The following is a 15509-nucleotide window of genomic DNA, read 5'->3' as shown; positions in this document are numbered from 1 at the left end:
AGTTATTACCTTGTTAAACATTTAAACATTTGATTTGCTGCTGTCTTCTCCTCTTCCTCTTCCTCCTCCTCCTCTTTCCGCCCTACCCCCTTTCTTCTTCTTCTTCTTTCCTCTTTTTTTTTTTTTTTTTTCCTACCAAAGAGACTGCCTAGGGACTTCTAGTTATAGAACTAAGTTCTGGTGTTCTATTGCAGGGTGACGAGAGATTGTGATAGAGAAGATGGAAGAGGGGATTGGTAATATTCTCATTGTGGGGAAATGATAAGTGTTTCATGACATAGATTTGTTTATCCTGATTTGAATGCTACACAATGTATATGTGCATCAAAACATAACAAATTTCCCCATAAATATGTACAAATTTTTGAGTCAATTTAAAAAAAAAAAAGAAAAAGAAATGTCTTAACAAAATGTCTGAATTTTATAGGTGTGGTATTTTAGACAATGTTTCTAGTGGTTTAGGGAATTATATTTAGAAATACTGAAACAATTGAGGTGTACTAAGCCTAAGTGCCAAGAATAGGCAAGGTTGTGTCTTAAAGATGTTTTCTTGATCTGTTTGTGGAATGACTAAGATTACTTGACAACTATAGTTTTTCAGTCATTTTTTAAAAGTTTAGTTTTTTGTTTCTGTTTAATTTTTTAACAGTTGATTTTTGCTTTTCTTTCTTTCCGGATAATGGGTGGATGAATTTTATGGAGTGTAGAGAAGAAATGGAGTGATTATGTTATATCCATCAATTTTACTATTTTAATGTTTTAAAAATATATGTATATTTTTACTCTAAAAATGCCTTCAATTTGTAAATTTGGATACATATTTTGAGGGATGCTAATTTTGAAAAGATACTAAAGATTACAAAACAACAACAACAACATGATTTTGTGCGAAGGGAATTAGATTAGGCTTCATAACATCTTAATTCTAATTTGGGTATCTGACATTTGGCTGTGTAATTTAGGAAAGCTGTCGTACATTATATTGGAGTGGAACCTTAATGATATATGAAACCAATTTTTCACCTTATGAGTAAGGAGTTGATGCTCAAAGACATTGTGTACAGAGTGAGGCTAAAATTTTAGTACGGTAAAAAAATAAAACGAGGTTTCCTGATTTCTAGGCCTGTACCCTTTCGGTTACACCAACATTTTAAAATGCAGTTTTACATATTATATAGAATATATGTATATATATACACACACACATGCAACATATATGTGATAATGTAAATGTACATACGTGCATACTTATTTAAATTAATATCCAAATCTGTTTAATATCTATACTTCTCTATAATGTTATTCTGAAATATTGTCTTTTTGAATAATTGCAAGCTCCTTGACAGCAGATCTGGGCGCTAAGCATAAAATGTAGTTACCTAAGAAATATATTAAATATAATTCTATTCAATTAATCGCACAACTGCGGCGGATCCATGCCGGGCTATGGCGCTCTCCCTGCGCTGGAGAAGCGCTGGGAGTGAGTCCGTTCCAGCTCCCCGCCTGGGTTTAAGGGCTCCCAGAGCCGGTCCCTGGTGTGGCGCTGGCGGGGCCTAAGAAGATTTCCAGCCAGTGCACTTCGTACTGCGGGGTAAGGTTGCCCAGCGGAATTTCGGGGCGCAGGCCCGCGGGGCGAAGGTACAGCAGACACATTTGGGGGGTGACAGTTGGCATGCAAGGAGCTAAAGAGGCGGGCTGCTGACCGTCTTTCCGCTTGGAAGCGAAAGACGACAGTTAGAGGCCCCAGTGGAGGCGCCTGTTGCCGGGCAACCTGCAGACGCTGGCCTGCTGTGTCGCCTCTCCAGGGACCTGCCCCTTCCAGCCAGTGCTGTTAGACACCGCCGCCTGAATGGGTTCTGGGGGAATCTCCCTAGTTTATGCCTTTTCCAGCCCTCCTGGTCCGGACCTGGGCTTTACTGAACTTGTTAGGTCAAGTCAGGCTGGCTGTTCCCTGTGGCCCTAGCCTCTTCATGATTCCCAGATGGAACTGGATGAGGAATTTCTTATGGTACACTGCAGGTGCTCTGAAGTATAATTTAACTGTGGGGAGAGGGCAGTGATGTTTGGGAAAGGAAGATTGCTGTGCTTTGTTTCACATTAACAATGACCTCAGGTTCAATTTCAGATACCAGCGTCAGTTATCACCTGGGATCCAAGAAAGACTTAGTTCTACCCTCCTGGAGCTGAAATACTGAATTGTATTGACGAATCTCTTCCTTCTCTCCTGGAGTAGATCAGTTTATTCTTTGCTTTCTATTGTGTTCTGATTTTGCATATGCAACTTCATAGCCACCAGCAACCAAGAGAGAAATGATGATAATTGGAATTGGAAATAATCCTTGTTAAAAGTGAGGGAAGTGGGAGATGAGTTCAATTCTTTTGGGCTGCATCAAAGACACTAGTCAACAACACTTATTACATGCTAGCAAAAACATCTTATAACTTGTAGCAATTTGAGTGGGGACCAAAGCCATTCAAAAGTACTCTTCCCTCTTCCTGCCAACTCCTATTCAATCCCCACCCATCTGCCTCAGTATGCATTCCAAAGATGGATTCCCAGCCATTTGTTTGAAATGCTGATTCTTGGGTCCCCAAGTTTAGGTTTTTGGTGTTCTGTAGTCCCAGCAGCAAAATTCCTCTCTGATGCAACTAGTATCTGTATGTACCAGCATAGTTTAGTACTGTGAAGAAGTCTGAAACCTTCTTACGAATTCAGGCTCTGCAATAACTGGCAAACAGTTTGGCAAAGTAAGATTCACTTTTCCAGGTATCAGTTTGCTCATTTTGAAAATCAGAAGGCTGGGCTGTTTTACCTTTGAAGCCCTGGTCAAATCTTAAGAGTCTCCAGGGTGTTGGTGACCTGACCGCACTAATTTTGTAGATGCCAGTGTTCCATGTGTGATGGCACTGCCTTTTGAACACTCTTAACTGTATCTGAATTAATTATTTTTAAGTTATGTAATTCTGAATTAACTTGTATCTGAATTGACTGAATTAACTTATTCAACAAATACCAAGTTCTTACTATTTTCTAGGCTTTCTGCTAGGTCCTGAGATAAGGTTAAATAAAACCAGTAGTAGTCCTTGCCTTTATGAGGCTTACAGTTCGATATTGAGTAATAATTGCTATGAATAATTGCTTCCATTCAAACACCTTATCCAGTTGCTTGAAGACAGGATTTATATGTTGGCATTATGATTGTCATAACTAGATTCAGAGAAGTGCAACTAACCTAAGAATATCTTTAAAATATGTACAGGTATTTGGTGGTGCACTAACTTATTTATTAACTAAGTAGATATTTGTTAGGTGCCTATGTTATACTAAGGGCAAGAGATATCAAACTTTGTGGTCGTGACAGTTTATTAGAGAAATGAAATAAGCTGATTACAATGAAGAGTGATGACTGTGGTTCCTGGGGAAGCACAGGGACTAGGAGAAACAGGATATTTGAAGGTTTAAATTTTCCAGTTTTATTACTATGCAAATGAATTGTAGCGATTTAAGATGACCAGTAGTGATTTGAACTGGCTGTGATAATTATTAAGGTACAAAGTTGAGAGGCTGGGAGAAAAATAAGAAAAAGAGTGGAGAAAATCACTTAGCTGACTGCTCAGTGTAGTCTCAACTTGGATTTGTTAGCTGGTAATCATCGTAGCAAATAGGATAACTTTTGTGATGCTATTAAACAAACTACCCATGGGGGTGGGGAGCACCCACACAACACAAACAAATAACAACTTTAAAAAGTTGATTCTTTTTGAAAGATAACTCTGAAAAGAAAGCCATTTGCAGTATTATAGGAGAAAATACTCCTATAATCAGATGATTTGTGATATTTTTAGAATATGTGTACTCTTGGTTGATCAATTTTGAATTTACTCTTTTTTTTTGGGGGGGGGGGCTCTGGGAATTTAACCCATGGGTGTTTTACCACTCACTTACATCCCTAGTACCCCCCTCCCATTTCTTTTTTAATTTTCTTTTAATTTTGAGAGCATGTCTCACTAAGTTGCTTAGGAATTCTCTAAGTTGCTGAAGCTAACCTTGAACTTATGATCCTCCTGCTTCTGTCTTCTGAGCCACTGGGATTGCAGGCTTGAGCCAAGATGCCCAGCTTGAATTTACTTTTTTAAAAAAAAAAAAATTATTTGTTTTAACTAGTTATACATGACAGTAGAATGCATTTATGTACTTTGATATATCATACATAGATGGGATATAATTTCTCATTTTTCTGAGTGTACATGTTGTAGAATCACATTGGTCATGGAGTCCTATATATACATAAAGTAATAATGTCTGTTTTGTTCTACTATCCTTCCTATCCTCACACCCCCTCCCCTCCCCTCCCTTCACTTCCCTCTACCTAATCTAAGGTAACTCTATTCTCTAGTGTTCCCCACCCCATTATTGTGAATTAGCATCTTCATATTAGAGAAAATATTTGGCTTTTGTTGTTTTGGGATTGGCTTATTTTGCTTAGCATGATATTCTCCAACTCCATGCATTTACTGGTAAATGCCATAATTTCATTCTTCTTTAAAGCTGAGTAATATTCCATTGAATATATATACCACATTTTCTTTATCCATTCATCTATTGTACTCTTAAGAGTAGAATTACAGGGGGGTTGTGGCCCTGTGGTAGTATGCTCACCTAGCATGTTCAAGGTGCTGGGTTTGATCCTCAGCACCGCATAAAAATAAATAAATAAAGGTATTGTGTCCAACTACAACTAAAAAAAAAAAAAGGGAAAAAAAAGAGTAGAATTTCAAGCTTAAGGCAACAGTTTTTCAGGGGTGAAAGGAAACCACGCAGATGAGTTAGAAAGGAACTGAGATTTCAGGTAAGAAGAATGTAGTGGGCCTGAAATAAAAGCACAATTTTAATAATAACCATAGTTTTAATCTATTGAATGTTACTTTATTCCATCAAAATGAGAAAGATGCAAATGAGTAAGTTGTAAATTTATTTTATACATTAGGAACATTGGCTTAGAAATTAAGTTCTTATCCAAGCTTAAATTATGTGAAAGTAGCAAAAATCAGGATTTTAATACAATTTATCTAACGCAAGCTGGCACTATGCCATACTACCTTTCTTTTAAAAAAACCAACTAAAAATAGTTTGCTATAAAAATAAATCCAAGTCTAATGATAGAAGAAATATGAATGAATTTTTAAATTAAATTGGTAATATAAAGATGAATTATAAACTAAATTACACCCAATTTTGTTGACAGATATATTAATCTGATTTTATTTTGTATGTGTTTGAAAATTGATTATTTTCAATGGTCTTTTGAAAACATAGTTACCACATAGTTACTAATTGGATCATTCATTCTATTTGATTCTTTGTATTAAGTAAAGAATACTGTTTGCTAAAAATATTTTCATCAGCCTACTCTGACACAAGGAAAATCCACCAAGCTTTGGGAAATGGGTAAATGACTGAATAAACATATGTCTCATTGTGTGGATAAGAGAGATATAGCAGTATGCTATTACTACTGTAAAAAAAAAAAATCACAGACTAGTCGCTTAAAGCAACATAAATGTATTCTTTTACACATCTTGAGGTCAGAGTACAAAATGAGCCTAAAGGATCTAAAACCACTGTGGTCAACAGAGCTGTTTCCTTTTGGAGGCTTCAGGGGAAAAACCATTCTTAGTCTCTTCTGCCTTCTGGAAGCTGTCTGTGACCTCTCCCTCCATCCTAGAGCTAGTTCTAGAGCCAGCCACAGAGCATTGTGGCTCCTCTCTGACCTATGCTTCCATCCTTAAATTTCTGTTCACTGTAATCTCCCCCCCCCCCCGCCCCCTTATAAGGACATGAAGGGGGTCACATTGAGCTCACCAGATAGTAGAAGAAAATCTCTCCATCTCAAAATTCTTAATCAAATCTAAAAAGTCCTTCTGGCCATGTAAGGTACATATTTAGAGTCCAGACATTTCAATGGGGATCTCTTTAGGAGCAGACTACCACAGGGTATAATGTAATTGCCCTATACAAATATGATTCTGATGAAAGAAGTAAAAGTGATTGACCATATGATTTCTTTCTATGAAGTATTATTATGTAAGTTGTATGACTTTTTTAAAACTAGATAGGCATTATCATTTTACATTTGTTTTGCCTTTTTGAAAGTACCAGGATACTGCATGAAAAATACGGGAACTTGAATGGATTTGGAGGTAAAAGGAGTGGCTACTTCTCCTAGGAGCCAATCTCAGCTACTCCTGAGAAGAAAGAAGCCACTACAAGTATGTAAATAATCTAGTTTTTCTCTTTCATGATGACTCATTAAATAATTTTATGAGTCCTTTCTTCATGCTTTGATAACTAATTATATTCACAAATATTTAGATTAATGTTTCCTAGATTTGAAAAATGGAACCACCAAAATTGAAGTTAATTATTACTTGAAAACTCACTGAGTTAGTTTTTTTTTAAATCATGCTGATCATTTTATTATTGTTACTTAAAAATTATCCACGTGTCCATAAAAATTCTAAAAGAAGAAACAATAGTAGAGAGAAGAACATATCAATATTTCCTTCATGAGTATGTGCCCTATTACATTTTGATGGATTTATGTATAATTGGTACACTATTGAAAACTGCAAATATAACTTTATGTTAACTTTTAAAATGCATTTTCTATATTATTAAAAACTCTAAAAATGTGTTTAGTGATTATATAATATATAGTATAATTTATATTCAGAGGAAGTTTTAGAAGATCATAAACCAAACTTTTTAAAAATGTACACTAGGTTTATTTAAAATAGAATCTCTGTGACTACATTCTTTTGAATTTTATTTTTTTATTTATAATGTGTTTAGTGCAATTCGAGGTGCTAAAGACCCAACAATAAATGAGATGTAATAAATGATCCTGTAGTTAATCTTAAGATTTATGATTCCGAGTGTTAAATTCAACTAAAGAAATAGCTACAAAAGTGTAAAGGCAGAAAGAAGATTGGTTTGGCAAAGGTAGAGAAGGTTTCAGTGAAGAATGACATCTGTATGCACTAGAATTAGCATTTGATTTGCAAAAAAGGTGGAGAAGGGAAGCAGGGTCATGATGACTGCATGCTCAAAAGGATAGAAGTACAAATATCCAAGTTGCAATTTTTATATTTAAACCAAAATTAAAATTTTTGTAGAATATTACATTTTCTATTAGCAATGCAGGAAGAGAATTCAGGATTTTATTATTAGGACCTTTATTCTTCTCAGCCTTCACGATACCACTGTTGTAGATTTCATCAATTAATTAAGTGAAATCTTAAAGTTACTTTGTCCCTGCATCCACATAGAATTGGATAAATGGCACATTTAATTTAAAGGTATATGAAAGTGATACACATCTCTTTGCTATTTTTATTTTAGATACTGAATACCTACTGATTATCATTGACCATAATAAAAGTCTGAATAACATATAAATCAAACTGTGAACCTTAGAGGTGGGCACTATTATTTGCCTGCTGCTTTTAGATATGCAAGAACTCAAGTTTCTAGAGATTAAGTGACTTGCTAGTACTTTGAACTCTAGTTCTGACTTCAAGACCTGTGATCTTTAGTTTAGGTTAAACCAGCTCCCTATATGAATGGGTGAATGCTTTGGAGTTCTTATGGTTTACTATTTCACAGTTTAAAAATTTCAAGTCATTGATAATTTGGGTCGAAGCCCTTCTCACTAGTTAAAATATCAAGCATGGTATTACAGCCTTTTCCACTGATTACTTGGTTATCAGATTATGGAAACTTCAGGGTTTTTTCCCCCTCTGGTTAATTATTAGGAAGATATCAATGTTTAAATTCTGAAAATAATAGCTTCTGTAATTACCTTTTTCTGTAAAAATAAAACCTGCCTTATGTCTTACTAACTATATCTAGTAGTAGAGTTAGGGGACATGTTTATGCTTATCTTGAACTATTGTTTGTTTGTTTTTTTTAAATTAATCCCAGATTGTTCTTACAGTTTATTGGCCAAGTGTCAATATAGTTGAAGCCTAATTACTAGATGCTGTTTCTGGAGTGTTTTAAGAAGAATAGTATTTAAAAAATGAGAACATATAAGCTCTTTAAAAAAAATCTGATACTTATTAGTACAAGTATCATCATTACAAACACTAACAACAGATAAATAGAGAAAAGAACATGAAAAACTGTTCAGATCCCAGGTTAGGCAAGGGGATATAAGTTAACATGATACCTTTATGCCTCTATTACATGTTTATTTTTTCATTTAAATGATTCTTTTAGAATTTTGCCATTTCCACATCTTAAATATTAGAATAGTATTTGAAACAATGTCATATTAAAGTTGATATTGAGTTAAATTTGTATCTCTTACTCTGATGGTAAATTATAGTCATAAATTTCAGTCTTGAATATAACAGCCCATGCTTCTATCAATATTATAAAAAAACACCCGATTACATAACATTTCAGCAGTAAGTTGATTTTGGTGGAAGTGGTTTTCTCCCTTTTCTTTTCATCTGGCTATCTCCTCATTCTTCAGAACTCCCTTTAAGGGTTGCTTTCTGGTTTGCAAAAATTTCCTTAATTCTCTAGGATAGGTACACTTGCTACACGGTTGCTCTGTCATAGACTTATTTTTCTTGTTATTGTTTGAGTGATGTCTTCTCTAACAGACAGACAGTGCTATATGGGTAATAATTGTCTTGCATATATTGTTTTATCTACGCCTCATAGACAGCAAGGAAGAGCTTAATAAGTATTTTTATAGAGAGTTTATTGAAAGAAATTATAATTAGTTTTGCATTGATACATTGCTTGTCATTTAAAACATAAAGGGTATATGCATACTGATTCTAATTTTTATTTTTAAATTAAAGCAAGGATGGGTTTCCAGATCATGGGCAACTCCGAATCCCTACTCACCTATGTAAGTAATATTTCTTTACATTTGAATTGGTCAATGGGCAAATATTTATGATGCCTTGCCAACTTAAGAATGAAAGAAAAATTATGTGTGTACCTATGTTTGGGAACTACAGAAAAACCTATTTGTATATGGAAGTTTTAAAAATTATTATGCCAAAATCATCTTGTGATAGAATGGTAGGATTATGAGTAAAACTTCTTTTCTTTTATTGTCTTTAATATTATTTTCCTGAAAAAGGTAAAATATTTATTTATTAAGAAAATTCCTATTCCCTAAAGACCTAAAAAGAGCATACTACAGGTATACTTCTACATCAATGTTCATAGCAGCACAATTCACAATAGCTAGACTATGGAACCAACCTAGATGCCCTTCAATAGATGAATGGATAAAAAAATGTGGCATTTATACACAATGGAGTATTACTCTGCACTAAAAAATGACAAAATCATGGAATTTGCAGGGAAATGGATGGCATTAGAGCAGATTATCCTAAGTGAAGCTAGCCAATCCCTAAAAAAACAAAGCCAAATGTCTTCTTTGATATAAGGAGAACAACTAAGAACAGAGCAGGGAGGAAGAGCATGAGAAGAAGATTAACATTAAATAGGGATGAGAGGTGGGAGGGAAAGGGAGAGAGAAGGGAAATTGCATGGAAATGGAAGGAGACCCTCATTGTTACACAAAATTACATATAAGAGGTTGTGAGGGGAAAGGGAAAAAAAACAAGGGAGAGAAATGAATTACAGTAGATGGGGTAGAGAGAGAAGATGGGAGGGGAGGGGAGGGGAGGGGGGATAGTAGAGGATAGGAAAGGCAGCAGAATACAACAGACACTAGTATGGCAATATGTAAAACAGTGGATGTGTAACCGATGTGATTCTGCAATCTGTACATGGGGTAAAAATGGGAATTCATGACCCACTTGAATCAAATGTATGAAATATGTTAAGAACTATGTAATGTTTTGAACAACCAATAATAAAAATTAAAAAAATTCATTTTTATTATGCTATTTTAAAATTTCAGTTTATTTTTAATTGAGATGTAAAATCATAAAAGTTAAATATATTTATGACTCCATAAATAACAAATAATTCACTAAATGAATTTGTGAAAGAAATATATAACATTTTTATTTTTATAATTGGTATAGTCAAATTTAACTTAATGGTAAATATACCCATGCTCTAATCTTATTTTGAGGTATATTACAACTTAAACAAACTTATTAAAATTTGAGTTTTGGTTTAGAATACATTAATTTATGTTTTGTATTTTACATTTAAAATGAGCCGATATCTATAATTTCATGTGGTTCTACCTAGTAGATATCTGCTGCTTATCTGGACATAAAGAATTATGTTCAGATACAAGGTATTGAGTACTAAGATACAAGGTACTGAATATGTGGGAAGCAGTAGTCAATTATATGCTGGTAAATATTTAACGACTGGTGTTCCAAAAGTGTATTACAAGTTTACTATAATTTTTTTAACCTTTTTATTATAAATAAATTTAAGTGTATTTTAAGTTTATTATAACTTAATGATAAGAGGTATACGTAGCAAGAAGTTTACAAATGCTAGTAAAACATATAACTCTTTATTGTAGTGTCCAGTTAGCCAATTGTTGGTCACAGAATACTTTCTTTGTTTTTTATTGAACTGTAGCCAACCTGTTTTCACTATGATGAACCATTGTAGTTCCATGTGAACTAAAGTGATTTTTCAAGCTATTTTTCTTTACTGTAAAATGATATGAGTAATATCATTTTAATATCATATGAGTAATATCCTGGTAAAATCAATAATATTGAATATAGAAATAATTTTTTGTTATTCACTATTTGACAGCTGTGGACATGATGCACTCTTAATTTCATCCGCATTATTAACATTTTCTCCACCATACTTTCAAGTCTCAGAAATCAACAAAGTAATAAATCAAGCCCTGAGTCATAGCATTTGCCTATTTCATCATGACTGATTTTAGACTGTCCATGTCAAATCAGTAAATGCAAAGTTGTAAAGTTGGGCACAATTATATCACAATAGAGATACAAGAGTACACAGAGCCTCTGGAGTGTATAGTCCAGTGAAATCATTAGGAACCGATGAACTTTGAGTATTTATTACCTTTGTTCTTAATATAATTTAATCACAAATTTATATAATTTTATTTTTAATATTGACTGCATTTAACCATCAGCCGAAAAATCCCTGTACATTTAACAAAAGATAATCACAGTCTGGTGGGAGCCAGAATACCATTAGCTTCAGTGTGGCTTTATATGTGATCTAACATATGTGATTTGCATTTATCAAAGTTTCATTTGAAAAAGTTATAAGATATATACTTATTTCTTTCAGGGTCCCACCACTTGATTTGGGAAGCCTTGTGAGCTCTGATGATGAGGTAATTTTTACTTCCTATTTAACATAATAAGCACTTGACCACTATATTACACATAGCATATACTAAAATACAATTAAATTTTATTTTTTAGGATGATTTTTCATATATTCCACTTAATATGGTGCATAATCATTTTAACCCACCAAAGTCATCTGATCTTGGTTGGGTCTCACCAGGTCAAATACCATATGCTCAGCATCATCTAAATGAACTGGTTAGTATATATTTGCTTATTACTAATTTTAAGAATTATAGTATGCATTATTAGCACCATATTTGATCCAGAAATTTTTGTTTGAAAATCTCAAACAATAACGATGGTAAAATAATTTAGTTTGTTTTATATTTTTATCACACATTGGAATGATATTTTAAAATTTTCTTTTGTAAAATTGGTAAAATACAGCTATATTCTAATACATTAGGCTACTAGAATACTATGGAGTACATAAATAACTATACTTAATCCAATGTTTCTCCTTGGGGCATGTTTACATTTTAAACAATATCTAGTGAATGCAGGTTCTGACTAGTATTATTCTATGAATAGTACTTACCTTTCTATCTTTGCATATCTCCATCATATAGCTGGTTCTATTCATGCTTTTCTCAGTCTCATTTTTGAAAACTGCATGAGTATCCTAATTTGTATGTTGTTACAGATTTTGTCCTTAAGTTTTGCCTCATCCCTTTTTTTTTCCTGAGTTAAATTTGGATATCCTTAATAATTTTCAAGGAATGGACTGGTTTATATTTTCCTTTTGAAATGTCTATGCCTCTCTGGATCAATATGTATGCCCTTGTATTTGCTTAAAACTTCTTTTTGGTTCCTCTTATCCACTGGTTCCTCTTATCTATTATCTCTCATTCCCATGAAAATGTAGCATGGAATCAAATAATATCAGAAGGCAGAATATCTTAATATTTCAGAAATGGCAATCAGTGTTTCTCAGCATTCGTGATCTCCAATTCCTATAACTATTTTGGAAGACATGATTGACAATGGAAAACAAAAAAAGTGTCTACCTAAAACTTGCCAGAAGAAGGAAAAGTTTCTTTTTCTTCTCTCAAATTCTTTTGAAACCAGGATTCACTTTCAGCTGTGAAATCAAGTGTAAGATTATTGGTATTCAAATGCTCATTCTGAGCAGTTCTGTTGGCTCTTATTGGTCAGCGATGCCATATAAGCTCAAGGTTTTTAAATATCATCTCTGTTTAGACCATAGGTTATAATGGTCCGTTTCTTAAACATAAAGGGTGAGGTAAATGGTAAACCTGTTAATATCAATAAGGAAATTTAGTTATAGTAATTTATTTTTTTCTGAGAACAGCAGACTTTTTTCTTTTTACCTCTAGGAACAGGACATAATACCTGAAAATTTGCCATCACCAACAGGCAAATACAAGCTAAAATATCAACCATATAAAACTGAAATGAAAGAGGGATATACACAATATAGTCAGAGAAGTTCAGAAAAGACAAAATCAAATATTACACATCAACAGCCTTCAAGAAACAAGACTGATGAAAAGGTAATAAGTGAGAGTTCTTAAAATTTAAAATTTGAAGCAAATAATTCATGGGTTATAGAAATCTCTTTCTAACAATAGCCAACATTTGTCTCAGTAGGCCAGGCCAATATTATTGTAATTACTTTACCTATAGTAGCTAGCTTTTTCTACAAAACATAATGGGTTATTATCCCATTTTCTGAATGCAGAAATTCTAGCCTTATCTAGAATTATCTTTTCTGTTAGAAGCTTTTTACTTGCTTTGAGAATGGAGTAAGAATATGTATGTGCATATATATATATATATATATATATATATATATATATATATTCTGTGGGAGTATAGTCTTTAAGTTTTAAAGTTGAAACCTCAGAATATATAGGGACCTATTTTATTCTAAAACTGCCATTATTTCCTGACTGACTTTTGCCTCATTTTTAGATTTTTTTAACCTTACAAATTGCTGAAATTGTTATGCTTTCATTAATATTTATTAGGTAAAAATTCAGCATTTATGGATATAAGAGCAAATTAAACATGATAAGCTTAATGGTATTTCATAAACATTCAGGAAGTCAATCTTTATTTTTGGGAAGGCTTGAAAACAGTTTATGGTACTACAGGCCAAAAATAAGAGAATATTTGGATATGATTTTTAATTTAGTTAACCTTCTATAAGAATTATGTATTTTTGGAAGTTTAATGGTTTTACTTGCTTATTTTCCATAGGTTAAAAAAATTGAAATTTATAAGTAGGTGTGGCATTGCAACTATTTTTTAAAAATCCATGTATGAACTATCTAGGACTAAATAAATCATGTTTAGGTGAAAGAATAACAAAATTAATGAAATTATTTGGTTGCTTTTTATCATAAAACAAATTTCCAGACCTAAACATATGCAAACATTATCAGTTGATATCTATAATATTATTATAGGATAGTTTCACAACTTTTACCAAGCAGCCGTGTATTATTTGCAAAGTGTAATATTAAGATCACCGTAAATATGCTGGGACTGTAGGTTTCTGTAAGCACATGCTCTATGGAGTGGCAGAAAAATAGCTCAAAATATTTTTAAAGTGAAACTTTAATTTCTTGGAACACAAGTTCAGATGAGGACACTTGTTTACTTTTTGTTTGAAGAGAGGAACAAATATTATTTGCAAATCTCTCTATATGACTGATAAATATTTATCTAGAATGGATATTTTACAGAAGCCAATCTATGTGTATTTTCTGCTTAGATAAGATGTTGTTTGACTTCTTTGATTTTTTTTAAAACATACATTAAAAGGGTGAAATTATTTAACACATTTTTGGTGTTTTTGCAAAAGAGCTTTTATAAACAAAAGGTCTTTTAAAATGTGTAGTACTGTGATTATCAAGACTATTATATAATTGAGTTATTGATAAATTCTACTACAATTACATGAGTTAACATTATAATGTTTGGAAATAGAAGTCCTTGATTTTAGAAATGGGATCCCCTCTTTTTAGAGCAGAAAGAAACATGTAAATTGACTTTCTTTATTGAGGAAGAAAAGTTAAGGTTAGATGTATTTAGGATCCAGGGCATTAACAGAAGGCCATAGGTACTGACTTATCAGGCTGATACACAAGTTGACAAATCATCAGTTGGAACTTGATTCTAATGCCAAATTTCCTTGTTGAGTTTTATTACCACTTAGTATAAAATGGTGGTGAATTTCTAGTTACCCATTTTTTTTTCTACTGAAAATGTACTCTCATGTGTGCATGTATATATTATCTGAAATACTGAAACATCTTTAAATAAAATATGGAAATTATTAAATTTCAACTTTAAGAAAATCATATTAATTCATTAATTGTATTTATTAATCAGGTTAGATATATCTTTTTCATCAGCTTTTTAAAAGACAAATGCCTTTTGGTTATAGAAATGATTTAATTCATTAATGTATTTTTTTTTTCTTTCCACAAATAGTTATTGAATTTATTGAATGTTTTAACTATATGCAAGAAACTGTTCTGGGAATAGGGGAATAAAACAAACAAAAATTTCTGCTGTTATAGAACTTATTTCCTAAAGGAAAGAGATAGTAAGAAGAAAACATAATAAATCAATGCATTCCATAACCAACCAGCCCATTTTTGCATCACAGATGGTCATAATAAGAGCTATGAATAGAAGAGAATAGGGAGAGCCAGGATGTAGGTATGGGGTAGTAATTTGTTTAGGGTCAGCAGGGGAGACCTTTTCCATAAGATAGCATTTTAGCTCTCACCTGAGAGATGGAAACCAACCAGTCAGTAGAAACTCATGTTATGAGGTAGGAGTAACTGAGATGATTTAGGAAATCTTGAGGAGCAGAATGTGGTCAGAGGAGGAAGGAGAGCTGGGAGAGTTGGGAGGAGACTGGGCAGAGAGTTAAAGGGAGCCTGGGAGCCAGATCACAGTAGCTCCTTACAGGTAAGGACTTTGTCCTTTCACCCTGAGCTAGAAAGCTGCTCAGTTCTGTCAAGAAAGGGTTTAATTAAGAATATGGCAACTTTGGAAACAGGAAGACCTCTGGGAGATTGTCACAGTAAACCAGGCAGGATATAAAGATGATGACTTGGATCTAGGCGGTGGTAGCAACAGAATTGGATAAGAGGTGGTCTCATGAC

The 15509-nt window shown here is 33.1% G+C and overlaps 1 protein-coding gene across 2 annotated transcripts in view; it reads left to right on the top strand.

The window, feature by feature from the left end:
* Positions 1-1520: 1520 nt before the first annotated feature.
* Positions 1521-15509, top strand: part of Caps2 (calcyphosine 2) — a 48692-nt gene continuing 34703 nt past the window's right edge. Inside the window, exons 1-6 of one of the 2 annotated variants that reach the window (XM_046430705.2) lie at positions 1521-1591; positions 6155-6270; positions 8878-8927; positions 11300-11345; positions 11437-11559; positions 12702-12878. In XM_046430705.2, the coding sequence (XP_046286661.1) occupies positions 6190-6270; positions 8878-8927; positions 11300-11345; positions 11437-11559; positions 12702-12878 (477 nt within the window). In that variant the 5' untranslated portion in view covers positions 1521-1591; positions 6155-6189. Of the gene's footprint in view, positions 1639-6154; positions 6271-8877; positions 8928-11299; positions 11346-11436; positions 11560-12701; positions 12879-15509 lie in introns of both variants that reach the window. The other variant, XM_058574641.1, reaches the window with a different exon arrangement.

The sequence above is a fragment of the Marmota monax genome, unplaced genomic scaffold (genome assembly GCF_021218885.2).
Source record: "Marmota monax isolate L192 unplaced genomic scaffold, Marmota_monax_Labrador192_F-V1.1 WCK01_AAM20220418_F8-fsc00056, whole genome shotgun sequence".
Taxonomy (NCBI): Eukaryota; Metazoa; Chordata; class Mammalia; order Rodentia; family Sciuridae; genus Marmota; species Marmota monax.
This window is presented reverse-complemented; position numbering and strand designations above follow the sequence as displayed.